This window comes from Leopardus geoffroyi, chromosome C3 (assembly GCF_018350155.1).
Source record: "Leopardus geoffroyi isolate Oge1 chromosome C3, O.geoffroyi_Oge1_pat1.0, whole genome shotgun sequence".
Taxonomy (NCBI): Eukaryota; Metazoa; Chordata; class Mammalia; order Carnivora; family Felidae; genus Leopardus; species Leopardus geoffroyi.
The window spans coordinates 45,953,495-45,969,678 of NC_059338.1; the positions used below are offsets into that span (position 1 = coordinate 45,953,495).

Below are 16,184 nucleotides of genomic sequence, written 5' to 3' on the forward strand. Positions count from 1 at the left end.
TCTGACACAGAGATAGGTGTGTCTGTAAATATAAGTATGTGCTACAAATTCCTAAGTATGTTTTCATATATAACAACATAAAATGCATTGTACAGATTCAGTTAAAACTGGTTGATGCCCACATCAGACACTTAGTCCCTCAAGTAATGAACTTGTTTCACAGGTGATCATAGGCTGAGGAGACACTGCTCCAAGGAGACGTTAGTGAAAACAGATCCGAGATCCACTGGTGAGTACTGGAGAGCATGAAACGTCATGTTCAAATAAACACACCAGAAAGGGTTTGCTCTATTTACTTGAATCATAAGATCCTTTTCTGTTTTAAAATTCAGTTTAATTCAGCAACATTTACTGAACACTGAAAGTGTGCAAGTGTCAAAACCAAATCTAATAGAGGCGTTTGATTTGACGTGGGATTTCTGGGATAAGAGCTCAAAGCAGTCAATCCTGACAGCAACCAATTCCAAAGTTTAATCACCGTGACAGCTTCATATTCAGCCTGACTCACTCCATTACAGGCACCCTGGGATGTCACAATTGTCATAAGTGATTGAACAGTCTAATTTGAAACAGAGGTTTGCAGGGCATCATTACATGATTCTGCTCTTCTTCCCCAAATCCTCTGGGCTCTTCTTTTATACTAACTTTTCCTGCTTCCCAGATAGTTCACTCTCCCCTCTTTCTTAGTGTTCAAGATGATGAAGACAACAGTGTCTGGTGAGTGGCAATCCTGGCTGTCCTTCAAGCTAGCACAGTACCGTCGAAGAAAACTTTGCCAGTGGTCCCCCTCCTTTCCAGAATCACCATTCATCCAGCGACGGTGGCCTTCTAACATCGGACTCTTTTGTTCCTCAAACCCTTTAGGCTTTGTGTTGACAAATTCCTTCAGTCACTCATGCCAGTGTGGTTTTGAAATAGGCCAAGCCACATTTACAATTATCGTCTCTAAAATCGCACTTCAATTCTGAAGTCAGCTTTATTTTAGCAGTAAGTTATTAATTCATTCATGTCCTTGAGCCATTTTATGAAACACAAGATACTTGCCTGAGCACTGCATGGGGATACAAGGGTGACACACGATTTCCCTTGAGGGACTTGAAATAGAGGAAGAGAAATAGGACAAGGAGATGTGAAAATGAACAATGTGAGGCAAACTACAGACAGTTTCCAATCAGGGGGGCAGATAACAGGTGCTAGAGAAGTTAACCTTGGGGTCTTCATGGCAGGGGTCAGACTGAAGCTGGTTCTCAAAGGAGCAAGGAATAGGGAGAAAGGAGGCATAGGTATTTGAGGTATATGCAAAGCCGAAGGTATCCAAGTAACACTCTGATTCAAAGAAGGCGGGAGGAGTAAGGCAGCAAGATTGGGAGAGTGGTGGCTTGTGCCCGTGAATACAGTAAATCAGGCCCAGCCAGCCGCCTTGGAATGAAATGTTTCATCTTTGTGACAATGGCCGTGCCCACTGAAGGATTTTAATCAAAAATTGTGCTTACAGGTGATTTATCTGACTGTTACCTATAGAAGGAAGTGGCAGTAATTGGAAAAAATAAGATCAACCATAAGCCTCTGGGAATGTTTTTTATATATGAGTCCCAAAGCAGGTTGGTAGCAGTGAACTTGAAATAAAATATAGAACAGACACCGGCAATTAAGTATGTATCTGTATGAAGAGGGTGAGTCAGAGAACCTAACTGAGCCACTGAATTTCACAAAGGTTTTATATTCCTGATGAGCTTGCTGCCTACAGGCTCAATAGTAAAATCACAGATCCACGTAGTGAGTGAATAAAAGCACCAACCCATTTCACTTAATGTTTACAGATTTTACATACAAACATCTTTAAGCTGCACCAACATACATGCTCCATGCTTTTTCACACATGAGCATATTTGTAACTACCAAAGGATGAAGGATTGAGATATTTACAGAGCCTTTACCGGACACCAGACAATTGCTGGCAATGGGGATACATAGAAAAAAAAGCCGGTCTCCCTTTGAGGGGCTGGCAAACCACAGCCTTCCTACAAAGCCAGCTACAGCTTCAATGATGGCACAAAGACTGCTGATTTCCCCAGATTGTCCTCGTCTCCAGCCCTGTCCATGTGTCTGTCTATGAGACTTCCTCACCTGGATGTTCATGGACTTTTCCAACTCAGCATCTACAACACTGACTACATTACCTCCTTCCCTTGGAACCTGCTCCTTAGGCAAGGCTGCCGTCTCAGAGAATGGCAGCAGCTGGGACTCCTCCCACTGCCTCACTCTCCACACCATCTAACCTCAAGTTCTGTCCATTTTGCTTCCTGGATATCTCTCTTATCCAGCCACCTCTCACTATCTCCATTATCAGCTCTCTGGCTCAGGCTACCCCCATCCGTTGCCGGCCAAAGCTTCCTAAGTGGTCTCCTGGCATCCCAGCCTGCTACTCTCCCATCCTCTGCCCACACAGCAGCCAGTGTGACCTTTCTAAGATGAATATATGACTGAGTCACTTATCTGCTTGAAACCCTTTAAAAGTTTCCTCTAGCTGTTAGAATAAAGTGCAAATCCCTTAATATCCATTGCAAAGCCCTTTATAGCCTGGATCCTGCCCATCTTCCCATCCCCACTTGGATCCTCTCTCCTCTCTAAGCACCAGCCACACAAAATTCTTTCACTTTCTCTAATGATCCATGCTCTGACTCTCTTCCTGACCCTCCACGCATACTATTCCTCCCGCCAGAAACACCTTTTCTCCTTCCTGCAAATTCCTATGCCAAGGAATCATTATCCGGAGCTGAAAAGACAGGCTTGCATTGATAATGATCATTATTCCATGTCGCATATGTACAACTCTGTATTTGTTAAAAGAGTTTTTAACTCTAACCCTATAACTACAATGACCAGACTTTTCAAACTAAAGTTCTAAAGAATAGGACAGGACTGTGTTAGAATACCTTGGCTTTATGTAAGTCTCATTTTATGGAGGTGGACATTTAGTACCCTGACCTTCCCTCACTGGGGACAAGGGATTGCAGTGTGATTCCAAAAGGACAGAGGACAGAAGTTGCTCTGGGCACATATTATGCAATGGGCTTGATATTTAGGCCAGTGTGTTGGAGTGGGATGTTCTGCTAAAGAATAATCTTGTGGAATGTTTTTATGCCTGCTCAATGAAGAGGTGCCAAAAACAAAACAAAACAAAACAAAACAAAACAACACACACACACACACACACACACACACACACACCTACCTTTATGTACCTTGGGAGTGTAAATAATATTTGAGGAGCCCAGAAGCAGCTCCCTCTCTTGAAGGAAGAAGGAGCAGAGAGCCCTCTGCCTGCCCCAACCTACTCTAAGACATAGCTTTATTGTCCAAGAACCAGGTGTCGAGATTGAATCTGTCAAGACAAATCAGGCCCTTTGTTGAGATTAAATAGGAAACACACCCACCCCATAAGGAGTAGTAGGAGAAGTGGTTCTGGATTCAGAATGAATGGACAAGGATACCTGGATCAGTTTGAACCCAGAATTCCTGGGGCAAGTGGGCTGGGTTGCGGTGGTATTTGAGCACCAAGGGAGGTATCCTAGGAATCCCCAGTGGCAGACATCTTTGGTGGAACTTACCACAAAGGCAATGAAATGATCTTCCTTCAAAGATTCCCTGAGGGTATTATGCTTAGTAAAATATGTTAGACAGAGAAAGACAAATACTATATGATCTCACTTACATTTGGAATCTAAAAACAAAACAAAACAAAACAAAACCAAGTCATAGGAACAGGCATTAGATTGGTGGCTGCCAGAGACAGGAGGTAGGAGGCAGGGAAAGGGGTGATGGTGATCAATCAAAGGTATAAACTTCAAGTTATAAAATAAATAAATTCTGGGATGTAATGTACAGTGTAGTGACTATAGTTAACAACACTGTAGTATATATTTGAAAGTCACTAAGAGAGTAGATCTTGAACGTTCTCATCATGAGAAAAAAAGTTGTAATTCCGTGAAGTGATGGGTATTAACTAAACTTATCGTGGTGATCATTGTATGATATATATACATACATATATCATAATGGACTAATGGTATTGGACTAATACCATGTTATGTCAATTTACATTTCAATAAAAATTAAAAAGAAAAAAGAGGGGCACCTGGGTGGCTCAATTGGTTGAGTGTCCAACTCTTGATTTCAGCTCAGGTCATGATCTCACGGTTTGTGAGTTTGAGCCCCATGTTGGGCTCCATGCTAACAGTGCCTACTTGGGATTCTCTCTCTCTCCCTGTCTCTGCCACCCGCCCCCTCAAAATAAATAAACTTTTTTAAAAAAGGAAAGGAAAGGAAAAAAAGATCCCTGAAGACTTGTGAGTGGACAAAGTCAATGATGGCCCAGCACCAGCTGCCTGAATATCTCAGACCTAGTTCTCAACAGCGGCATATTGTGGCTGACAGCCCTACTCTATTTGCCTGAGAGTGGAAATCATGCCGTCCCCTTAGGGTTTCAGGCCCCCATCATGGCCCTAATTTTACATCTATTTCTGGACTCTTCTGGTAATTATGGAAAAAAAGAATGGTTCACTGTTCGTGAACCTCTTACGGGTTTACTCAAGATCACACAGTGAATAACAGGTAGAGGTGGAAACAACAAAAGTGAGTCAGTAAAGATGGGTGGTACATTGTGCGGTCAAAAACACAGAAAGACAAGTGAGGAGGGAAAGACCCGGGAGCTCACTGGCCCATGGCAGTCAAAGACTGTTCCTTACAATGTTCTGATGGTCTCTGGTCCTGCCTGTGGCTACAGGAATTTCTGCCACATCACAGCAAGTCTGCATAGAGCCTCAGTGAGGGAAAGTTGTTTATGGACAGACGACTGTGACATAAAATGAGAGCAAGTGACTAGACCTTGTTATCTTAGTGCCTTTGATAACACTGGAGAGCAAAGTTAGGTTTTGAATTGACTGAAATCTTCCATAAATGGAATCTGAATGCAGGCTACATCACATCCAAAAATTCCCCAGGGAATTTCCTATTATGTACATGGAAGGGGGAATGAAGCAAGTCCCATCTGGCGAGGCAGAGAACATTCTCTGCTGCGTGAAACTGCATGGTTCGCATGGTTAGTGCCAACGGCATGTTCATACTAGACCAAGGCCCTGCACACAGAGGTGTGAGTGTGTTGAAAAATGAGCTAGATGGAATGGGCATTGCTAGGCAATTATTTGTCTCTAAAACATCAAAACCACAAGGCAAGATATTAATAAGGGTATCGTTTTTATAAAGTCCCTAACCAGTTATGAGCCAATATTGTGACCATTGTTACTCAGAGTTGCTATAGCAAAATAGAGTGACATTATTTTTTCCCATAGCTTCCTACCAATACACGAGCTAGAATCAAGAACAGACCAACAAACATCGCTAGCGACTTTTGCTCTTGAGGACTGACATTCTCAGGGAAACCTCAGAACTCTAAAGAAAATATACAATGACATTAGCCTTATTAGGAAATAAAGGCACTGATGGATAAGGTGACTCAATTCAAAAGTCACCTGCTCAAAAAGACCTCCTCTGACAAGCCTCAAGTCCTGAACTCCATTCTTCACTGTGTAGTAATACCCCATTACTCTGCAACACATTATCAAGTTATCTTGTGAATTTGTGCTCCTGTGGTCCTTCTTCTGTGTTTGAATATAGACCCAGAGAGAGGAACTCTGCATGGTTCATGACTCTGTTCTTAATACCTATGGAGGCTGACACAGGGTACATCCTCAGTGATACTTGACTAACTGCCTTTCCAGCGGCCAAAGAACAAAAATATTAATTATCTGTAAATGAAGACTTCGTGGAGTCCAGAAAACCCTGCATTCACATCAATTCATCAAAAACATCCCATAGCGCAATGAAAAGTCTTTTTCCCATTATAGACGTGATGCCGATTAAATCCATACCTAGAGCAAAGTGAAGCCAACATTACTCCAGGTGTGGCCCACGACCAGCAGCATCAGCGTCGCCCGGCAGTTTGTTAGAAAAGCAAAATCGGGGCTCCACTATAGATCCAGTGAATTAGAATATCTGAGGGTGGGGCCCAAAAATCCGTGGTCAATAAGTTCTCCAAGTGATTTTGTGTACCATAAAGTTTTGAGCAAGTTATTCAGATACAAAGGAGAGAAAAAACAAGAAATGTCATAAGGACTAAATTTGCCAGGGACAGCTGGCACATCCTTGCTGTCATTTCAGCAAGAAACATCAAGAAAAAGGAAGAGGATGGATTGTGCACAAAATTATATGGATAAGTACGGCTCACACATGCCCTGCATTCTGTTTCATGGAGGCTTCCCAGACCTGACTCAAGAACCAGCAAAGTGGAGGTGCTCCTGGGCTCCAAACTCCTGCTTTCACTTGACTTCCCCTCCTTTCAGGGGCCAGCACTATGGCGGCTCTTTCTAGGAATCATTCTAACAGGCGACTGAGTAGGCCCCCTGAGAAAAAGCAGCCCAGATGCGGATGTGAGGACAGCCATGTCATACCGTGATTGAGATGTCTGATGCAGTCACTCAGGAGAGCACTGAACTTCTTCTGCTCGGCGGCCTCGTGGAAGCAGAAGTAGCCGTGTCTGAGGAACGGCTGCCACAGGTACACTGGGAATTCCTTAGGCACGACCACAAAGGGCTGAGCATTCTCCTTCTCACTGGATGCTAAAGAAACATTGAAAACACAAAGACATTTTAAAATGTGTTATCTTTTATTTAAAATACTTACTTCAGGAGGCACCTGGATGGCTCAGTCTTGGTCTGACTCTTGGTTTCGGCTCAGGTCATGACCTCATGGTTTGTGAGTTTGAGCCCTGCATCGGGCTCCGCAGCTGGCAGCACGAAGCCTGCTTGGGATTCTCTCTCCCTCTCAATCTGCCCCTCCTCGTCTTGTGCGCGCTCTCTCTCTCTCTCTCTCTCTCTCTCAAATTAAATAAACTTTAAAATACTTATGTCAGCCTGTGAGGGAAACTCTTTGGGGCAGGCCGTGGAACAGAACCATGAAGCAGATGTCTTCACAGGATGGTGGAAAATGGCAGTTCAGGCTCCTCTCACTCCATCCACCAGCTCTACCTGTCTCGCTCCAGCAGGTGGCCTCACCTGCTACTTGACAAAGACAGCCAGGGCCACCAGACATCCTCTTTCTCAACTTCCTCATAGCAATGCTCCACAGAGTCTGTGCATCCCCACTAGCCTTCCTCAGGCTCACCTGTCCACCTGTGCACATGCTCACACTCCCGTCCCCGCTCCTCCCTACCGCTGCCAAACCAACACTTGCTTCTTTGAGCAGCAACCCGATTCTCACCTCGGTCTGGTTCCTGCCCCACCAGTCCTGAAACCCCAGTGCCGAGCTCACTGATGTCATCCTAATGGCCAACCTGGGGCTTCTTCTTCATTACCTAAGCCTTTCTTTTTTTATATTACCTAAGACTTTTTTTTTCATTAAAATTTTTTTTTATTTTTTTTAATATGAAATTTATTGTCAAATTGGTTTCCATACAACACCCAGTGTTCATCCCAACAGGTGCCCTCCTCAATACCCATCACCTACCCTCCCCTTCCTCCCACCCCCCATCAACCCTCAGTTTGTTCTCAGTTTTTAAGAGTCTCTGATGTTTTGGCTCCCTCCCCCTCTAACCTTTTTTTTTTTTAGAGAGAGAGAGAGTGAGTGTGTGTGTGTGCACATGTGAGCAGGGTAAGGGCAGAGGGAGAGGGAGGGAGAGAATCTTAAGCAGGCTCTACGCTCAGTGCAGATGGGTTCCCATTTTATGTAAGAAAGGAACAGATCTCACAACTGTAGGATCATGACCTGAGCCAGAATCAAGAGTCAATGCTTAACTGATTAAGCCACCCAGGTGCCCCCATTACCTAAGACTTTTTAACCTAATCTGAAACATCTGTTGCTGCTGCTAACTACCCCTTCTTTGGAAAAGATTCTCTTCTCTCCCTTTGACCTGTAGCATCACCTCTCTCCTGGTGTCCTTTGTGCTTTTTAAAAAATTGTTTCTTCTTGGCCAGCTTTACTGGTTCCTCTGCCCCTTCTCTCCATCCCCCTGTGAAGTGTTGGTGTTTGCCCTGTTCTGTCCTGGCTTCCCTCCACTCTCACTAGTCTCTGCTCTCCTTTGACGTAGTCATCCATTCCATGATATCGCAGGTAGCTTCTACAGTTCCTATTACCTTTTCCTCTTTCATTTCCATCTAGAAAGTCCTTTTGCCTAGAAAATCCTCATTCATCCTTCAAAAGTCCATTTAAAAGTTTCTCCTTGGGGTGTCTTTGTTGGCACACACCCCCCCACCACTGTACTACTAGAGACAGAGTTGTGTGCTCCCTATGTTATTCTCCCCAAATATTGCAGAAATCTGTTTTCATGTCTGGCACTCACACTCAGGGTGGAGGGCACAGAATGAGATGAGCTCCCCACTGGTTCTCACACAGTTCCCCTCCCCAAGAAGCAGTAACACTGCCCTGGAGCTCCCAGAGGATGGAAATTGCATCGTACATATCCTTGCATGCTCAACCCTTAGCACAGTCATGGAACTGACTAGATGTTCAACTACAGTTTGCTGAGTAAATGTGCTATGTTATCCTAGGAAAGTTTAAAAGCTTTAAACAGTGGACTTTTACCACTTACCTCAAAATCAATTCCAAGAAACTCATGTTAAACCATGCTACTATTCATATCCCTACCCAAATTTTATTTCCTTCCATGCATTCCAATTATATATTACTCTTGGTTAAATGACCCCCAGCTTATTAGCTCTGTGCTCCCTGCCTACATAAAAAGGGCACCAATCTCAGGGAAGGGGAGGAAAAAAGAACCCTCTAAGAGGCCACTGAAAGCACTGGGCGTACCCAACAATGGATCAAAGCCACTCCAAAACAGAGTCTTGCTACTGGCAAATTAATAAATCAAGACTGGATAAATAAAAAACAGATTTCCTGGGGCATATATGGGGACTCTATTTCAATGTCCTGAAAGCTGAAGGTAACAAAGTAGAATGCACTAGAAGCACAATCTTTGGCCCACCAGTACCTCGAAAACTACCTGGCAGGCACATAATATAAGAATGAATCAATGTATGAACGAACAAACGAGTGAATGATGAAATTTGGTAGCACAGACCTCTAACAGTAACACATTATCTATTTTCCCCTTCTTTCTTAGTTATAAAATCCCTAACTTTCAGTTGAGCAAGTGACTGCTGAAGACAAAGACTACGTTGCCAGCTTCCATTGCAGCTTGGTGTGCCCCAGCCACTATGTTCTGGTCAATGGGATATAAACTAGAGAGGTAGCGAAACTTCCTGGAAGTGTCCTTGAAGAAAGGGAATGCCCCACCTCCTCCTTTTTTCTCCTTCCTGCTGTCTGGAATGAGAAAACCCCTGCCTGATGCTCCAGCAGCCCCCTCAGACTATGTCAATAAGGGCAATGACCTAGAGACAAAGGGAGAAAAAGCTAGAAAGGGTCCCTGACATTTATGGAACTGTCACACCAGCCCTGGACTTGCAATATCCAAAAATATTTTTAGCAAAATAATAAAGCTTTATGTATTTGAGCCTTTTGTTTTGTGCACCAAATGAGATTCTAAATAACTGTCAAATAAGTGAATCACCTTAGCCAAATAGGAAGGCATTATTGATACATCATCTTGGTAGAATAGCATGTAAAGAAGACATATTCATTCATAACCTCCAGCGCTTTTCCCAAGTGGGGTTAATGCTTCCCATCTTTATTGTGCCTTTATTCTATTTCCAGTTGAATTAGTAACACACAGTGAGTCTTTCCCGATTAACATGGTTTTATGAAACCATTCCCCTCACTCTTTCCAAGATGTCAGTTTTATACAAATAAGTCAAAAGCAACACTGACCCTTTGCATTTAAAAGCTTCAGCAAGCCCCTTAAAATTCACTCCTCTTAGCCTCTAGTTGTCTCCCATTTAACAATGTACAACAATTTTCCAGAGGCCATTAGTCTGCATTTTTTCTGAGTTGAGTTACAAAGATATCACAAATGATCTACTGTAGAATATTCTATTTTTAATACCCAGAGAGCCACACCATACAATAAAAAAAAAAGTCACTGAAATACCGCAAACTGAAGCCTTGGGCCAAACAGCGTTAGTCACACAGGCCTTGTGTTTTTTATTCCTTTTCATTCCTTCTGATATGATTTCACCAAAAAACCGATAAATGTATTGTCTATTCTGACTGATTTCATTGGAAAGTTCTACTGGAGAGATTCTGAAGAGTCATCAAGTTGGTATTCCCATTTCTAGTGGCAGCTCCAGAGCCAAGATGACATACAAGTAGATGTTGAAAGGAAATATAATAATATGTACAGTACACATAAAGCATTGTTTTAGCTTGAATTACTTAGTAATAGTTTGTTAGTCTAGGTTTATGGTCCATGTACTAATCCTATAATAGTGCTATTAAAAACCCTATGCTAAGCATTCTGCACCAAAATAATGATTGATAAAATAATTATAATTTTCTCCATAAATTCTAATGATATGATTATACCCATTTTAAGAACCATGTCTCTCTTCAAGAAACCAAGTAATTACTGTGTGGTGTGATTTACACAAAGCCAGATGGAATTGTTCTCCACAGTTCATGAATCTCTATGAAATGTGCTATTTTGTCTACATATTATCCATCACTTTTTCTACATGGAAAAAGTGGAATAAATGAGAATCATAGTATGTTAGAGCTGGAAAGATCCTTCTAGATTTTTAAGTTCAAGGACCTAGATAGAGTAGGAGAATCGGAAACCACAGAGGATCAGTAACAGCTAGGGAAAGTACTTGATAAGTGTCACAGAACTAGATAAAAATCCAGCCTCCAAATTTATCATTCAATACTCTTTCCATGGCAACTTACAGATTCGCTGATTAATGCAATGCTATTTTTAAATAGTACCTATGAGTGACTGCAACGTTTGTTTAAAGTACTTTGTCAGTTTAGGATATTTTACTGCATTATCATCCTAAAATTGTAAAAATAATATTCCCAGACAGGTCTGGACTTGTTTGCTTAATGGTGGTATTGTATATTGCACAGACTGGACCCTACCTATTTATTTTTGCCACCCTGTGTATTGCTGTTAAAGCTGGCATATATTCCAAGGCCTTAAGATGCCTGACAAATGAATGGTACATTTTCCATGGGCTAGAAACACGGGGACTGACTTGTGTATTACTGAATGTGATTTCAAATAACAGAAGTGGTAAAATGTTTACTCAAATTAGAGAAATGACATCTTCCATTTGTCTACAGAGAATGTGTGGCTAGCCCCAAATTTGTCAGCCTCAGCAACTATTAATATTTTATGACAGGTAAGTCATTGTCAGGGGCTGTCTTGGGCATTGTAGCATGTTTAGCAGTGTCATTACCCTCTATCCAACCAACAATGTCTCTGGCCACAGCCAAATGTCCTCTTCCCCCATTGAGACCCACTGGTCTAGCTAAATAAAACAAGTTTAGGAGTTTTGTCTTGAGAAAGAATGCTCAGCAACTCACCAATAGGGTCTGGGAAAAACCGATCAGATAACAAATTATATTCATCTTCTGAGGTTAACACCCTGCCACCAGCTGGAAGAATTCGGCTTTTAGGAGCTGCTCCTCTCTGATAGGCCTGGGGAGAAAAAAAGCATAAATAAGTGATTTTTTTCTCCATTTGGATTTTTGAAAAATATCAGTAATATTAGACATAGACACAGGCACACACGACTCAGAGATAGCAACTCCTCCACTATGTCATTAAGAGCCATATATTTTAAAAATAGGTTTTGCATACCTGTTCCTTGCAAGGTATTACTTTAATACTTTCACGTGATGGTCACAACATGGTAAGTCAGAGTCTTTAATCCCAGGAGATTCACCCTAGCTATGTTTCTCAAGTGGGGAAAACATAATCTCAGTAACTTCTCGAAATTCTGCACCACACTTAACCATTTCAGACGATGGCACCTGAATCATTCTTATTAACCACAAGAGTGATGACGCATACAGACACTTACTGCACAAAATGCTTAGGCACTGACGACTAGTGAGATACGGGACACGTAATTGCAATTATGATTGCCATGGATTTTCACCAAAAACATAAAAATGTTGCCATGATAAGACATGCCGCTACGTGAGACTGTTTTGCAGTGAAATGGTCTGGGATGGAAAGGTAACATCATGACATCAGAACAAAGTCTGGCCAGCAGACGAAAAGCTCTGTGGTTCGGGAAATGTCAAAGAGGTGCAGAGGATTGCTAAGCCCACAAGCAGTTTGTGGGAAGATCCACTCACGAGGACAAAAAGATAAGCATGTGCATCTGAGGGGAGGGCTTAAGTCAGGGCAAAATTTTGAGATGAACAGCCTAAACGCAAATCAGGAATGGAACCAGGAAATTGTAGTACTCCAAAGCTAGAGGGTAGTCTTGGGGAAAAGGAAAATGGTGTCGATCAGGGCAACAAAATCACAATAACAATAACATATTCTGCATCAGTAGGATGGCAAGTGAAGAGACCCAACAAAGCAAATTCTTGCACATCTAAGAAGGTTTTCCAGTTTGTAAGAACCACTCATCAGCTGCTTAAGAGCCTCAGGGACCCAGAGCATAACAGAGAAGAATCTGAAATGGTGACTTTGAGAAAGTCTAAGGAGCATTTCAGTTAAGACTGGCCTCAAGACTGAATTGTGTTATTTGTTATAACGGCCCCAACCTGGGCTTTTATAAACATGATGTTATTTAATCCTCAAAAGAGCGCTATGAATTAGTTATTATCTCCATTTTATAAATGAGGAAAATGAAGCTCAAATAAGTTGCCAGTAGCCCAGTGGTAAGTTGGTGACAAATCCAGGAATCACACCCCGGTCTGTCCAGAAAGTGGACAGGAAGTAGGGCCTGATTATCAAATGAGAATGCTTCATTTTCTCCTGCTTAATTACCTGCCAAAATGGACTCTCAATGAAATAATAGGCAATAGGCAATTTATAGGTACTTAACATATAACTCTTAGGTATAATTAAAAAAATTTTTTTTTTACATTTTATTTATTTTTGATAGAGAGAGACAGAGCACAAGTGGGGGAGGGGCAGAGAGAGAGGGAGACACAGAATCCAAAGCAGGCTCCAGGCTCCGAGCTGTCAGCACAGAGCCCGACGTGGGGCTCGAACTCAGAAACCGCAAAATTATGACCTGAGCTGAAGTAGAATACCTAACCGACTGAACCACCCTGGCGCCCCTCTTAGGTATAATTTTTTTTAAAATGCCCTTCTATAAATTAAAAAACAGGATATTATTAAAACCTTGAGGAATTATGGCAAACTGCATGGGCATTTTTTATTTTTTTATTTATTTATTTATTTTTTTTTTTAATTTTTTTTTAACGTTTATTTATTTTTGAGACAGAGAGAGACAGAGCATGAACGGGGGAGGGGCAGAGAGAGAGGGAGACACAGAATCGGAAACAGGCTCCAGGCTCTGAGCCATCAGCCCAGAGCCCGACGCGGGGCTCGAACTCCCGGACCGCGAGATCGTGACCTGGCTGAAGTCGGACGCTTAACCGACTGCGCCACCCAGGCGCCCCATGCATGGGCATTTTTTAAATTTCCAAGTTTTAAAAAAATATGTAGTTATTATCAAATTCAGTGACCATATCTTAACAAACTGAGCAAGTTTATTTAAAAACGATGAAAAAAAGGGGCGTTGTGGGTGGCTCAGTTGGTTAAGCGTCTGACTTCGGCTTGGGTCATGATCTCACAGCCCATGAGTTCAAGCCCTGCGTGGGACTCTGTGCTGACGGCTCAGAGCCTAGAGCCTGCTTCAGATTCTGTGTCTCCCTCTCTCTCTGCCCCTCCCCTGCTCATGCTCTGTCTCTCCTTGTCTCAAAAATAAAAACATTTTAAAAAATAACAAAAATAAAAACTATGAAAAATAATTTTTTAAATAAAAATAAAACTAAACACGATGAGCAGGGACACCTGGGTAGCTCAGTCGGCTGAGTGTACAACTCTTGATTTTAGCTCAGGTCGTGATCTCACAGTTTGTGGGATCGAGTCCTGCATTGGGCTATGCATAACAGCACAGAGATTGCTTGGGATTCTCTCTCTCCTTCTCTCTCTGCCCCTCTCCCACTCCCACTCTCAAAATAAATAAACATTTTTTAAAAATGACAAGCAAAGCAAACAATGCAGTCCATAAATCGCAAGTGGAAGGGGCAAGCTTGAAAAAATGAAAAGAAGAAGAAAAAAAAACCACCAAAATCTAATCCAAAATTAAAATTTCAGTTAGCACCAAATGTGGTGAAAACCCTAATAAATCCAAGAGCAAACTCTATTGTGTTTTCTCCTAATTAGTTAGCAGTAATCAAACCGCCATAGCCCTACATTGGGCTCTGCCAGTGCCTGGCCATATGTTAAGTACCTCAATGCATTCATTTGTTTGATGCTCACAACAACATTGTGATGAAGGGATCATGCTCACCATTTTACAGATGAGAAAAATGAGGCTCAAGGCGATGTACAATTTACGCAAGGACACATATCTAGTAACCAGCAAAGGTGTGATTCAACGTGCATTATATTAACCATGATGCTATAACTGCCTCTTCTCAAGCTTCCCTTAAAGAACATTGTAATGCGCCATCCAAAATATGAGATGATTTGTTATTATTATCATTATTGTATGTAGTGCATTGACAATGTGCTTCTGAGAGCAAATCAGGTATTGAATAAAGTCCTCATATAGATAAGCAATAAGCAGAGAAGATATTAGCTTAATGAATGTTGAAAGAGTAAGACTACTTAAGAGAGCACTTGAGCATTGCCTGGTAGCCTGTGGAATAAGTTTGAACTGTATTTTATTTCTACTTTCCATCAGAAATGGAAAGGAAACACATTGACCTGTCAGTCTAAAGCCTCTTCCTAATGATTTAGCATCAGAAGTATTACTCAAAGTATCCATGGAGGTTGTGCCAAGTACTCTTGAACTGAGTCAAGAAAGCAGTTTTAAACCTGTTACTACCTTGAACTGTTTGAACAGTAACCATTCATTTCAAAAGGAGCTTGAGGATCGATGTAAACTAAAAATGTGTACAGTGCGAGATCTGGAAGGAACCAATGGGATCATTCAGCCTGACTCTCCACTTTAATTGAGGCCCAACCTAAACTTCAGTTTTTCAAATTCACTGCCCAGGGTTCTTCCCTCTTAGGCCAAATTACTTCCTTCCATGAGGAAAAAAATGGGAACCAATAAAGACTGAAGTCCTCTCAGGTGCTAGGCGCTTTACACGTTACCTCATTTTCTCTGTAGTTTGCAGACATATTATATTAGCTAATAATCTAATTATTTTATAGGAAAATAATATGATAAGCAGAAAAAAGTTAAATGAAATCCATTAAGTGTAAGCGGCATAAAGTATGGAAATGTCTGAATTCTTAGCAACCAGGCAAATTCAGTCATAGTCTTAGTAAGTTAACTCCTCAGACGCTTGTCACATAGGAGGCTTAACAGTAGGAAGATATGGAGACACTGAGCAGAGAGGGGGAGATATCAGGCAGTGACTGAAAAAGATCTTGAAGCTGAATGATCACAGTAAAGGCCCCTGCATTGGTCATTCAGTGTAGCTTATCTTCAGGCTCACTTGCAATTACTTGTTCCAAGTCTACCTTGCCCACTAGACTGCAAGCATCTTTCTCAGCTGCTGTTATATGCTCAGAACCTTCTAGGACACTTGGCATATACCAGGCATTCAGTAAACATGTTAACTGAAGTGAGTATCTGCATGAGTGAGTGCTTACTGACCGAATCAGTCTCAAAGGAGAGGGCATGTCAATCAACCCGGCCCATGCTTGAAAATGGTGCAAGAACCAGTGAAAACTAGGAAATATTTTACCTCTTTGTTCTCATAGCTCTCCACAGCAAAATCATTTTTAATCACAATGTACCGCTCCTTCCACTTCTTTATGTCTTCAGCAAACTGTGATAGCTCTGCTTCATACAGAACAGTTCCAGGCTCCAGTGGTGGCTTTAAATAAGGTGAATATGATTAATTATTACAACAAAAGATAACACACACAGCATGCTACCAACTAAGTCTGTGCATGGCAGTTCAAGGACTATTTTAGGAAACTATCTTGTGATAGTTGAGATCTTGTGAGATCCTGAGAAAAT

General features: G+C 41.8%; 1 protein-coding gene across 1 annotated transcript in view; it reads right to left on the minus strand.

The window, feature by feature from the left end:
* Positions 1–16,184, minus strand: part of NIBAN1 (niban apoptosis regulator 1) — a 153,018-nt gene that overhangs the window by 70,375 nt on the left and 66,459 nt on the right. The window contains exons 3-5 of the mRNA XM_045452675.1: positions 15,907–16,038; positions 11,536–11,650; positions 6,510–6,677 (exon numbers count right to left, since the gene is read on the minus strand). Of these exons, the coding sequence (XP_045308631.1) occupies positions 6,510–6,677; positions 11,536–11,650; positions 15,907–16,038 (415 nt within the window). The remainder of the gene's footprint in view (positions 1–6,509; positions 6,678–11,535; positions 11,651–15,906; positions 16,039–16,184) is intronic.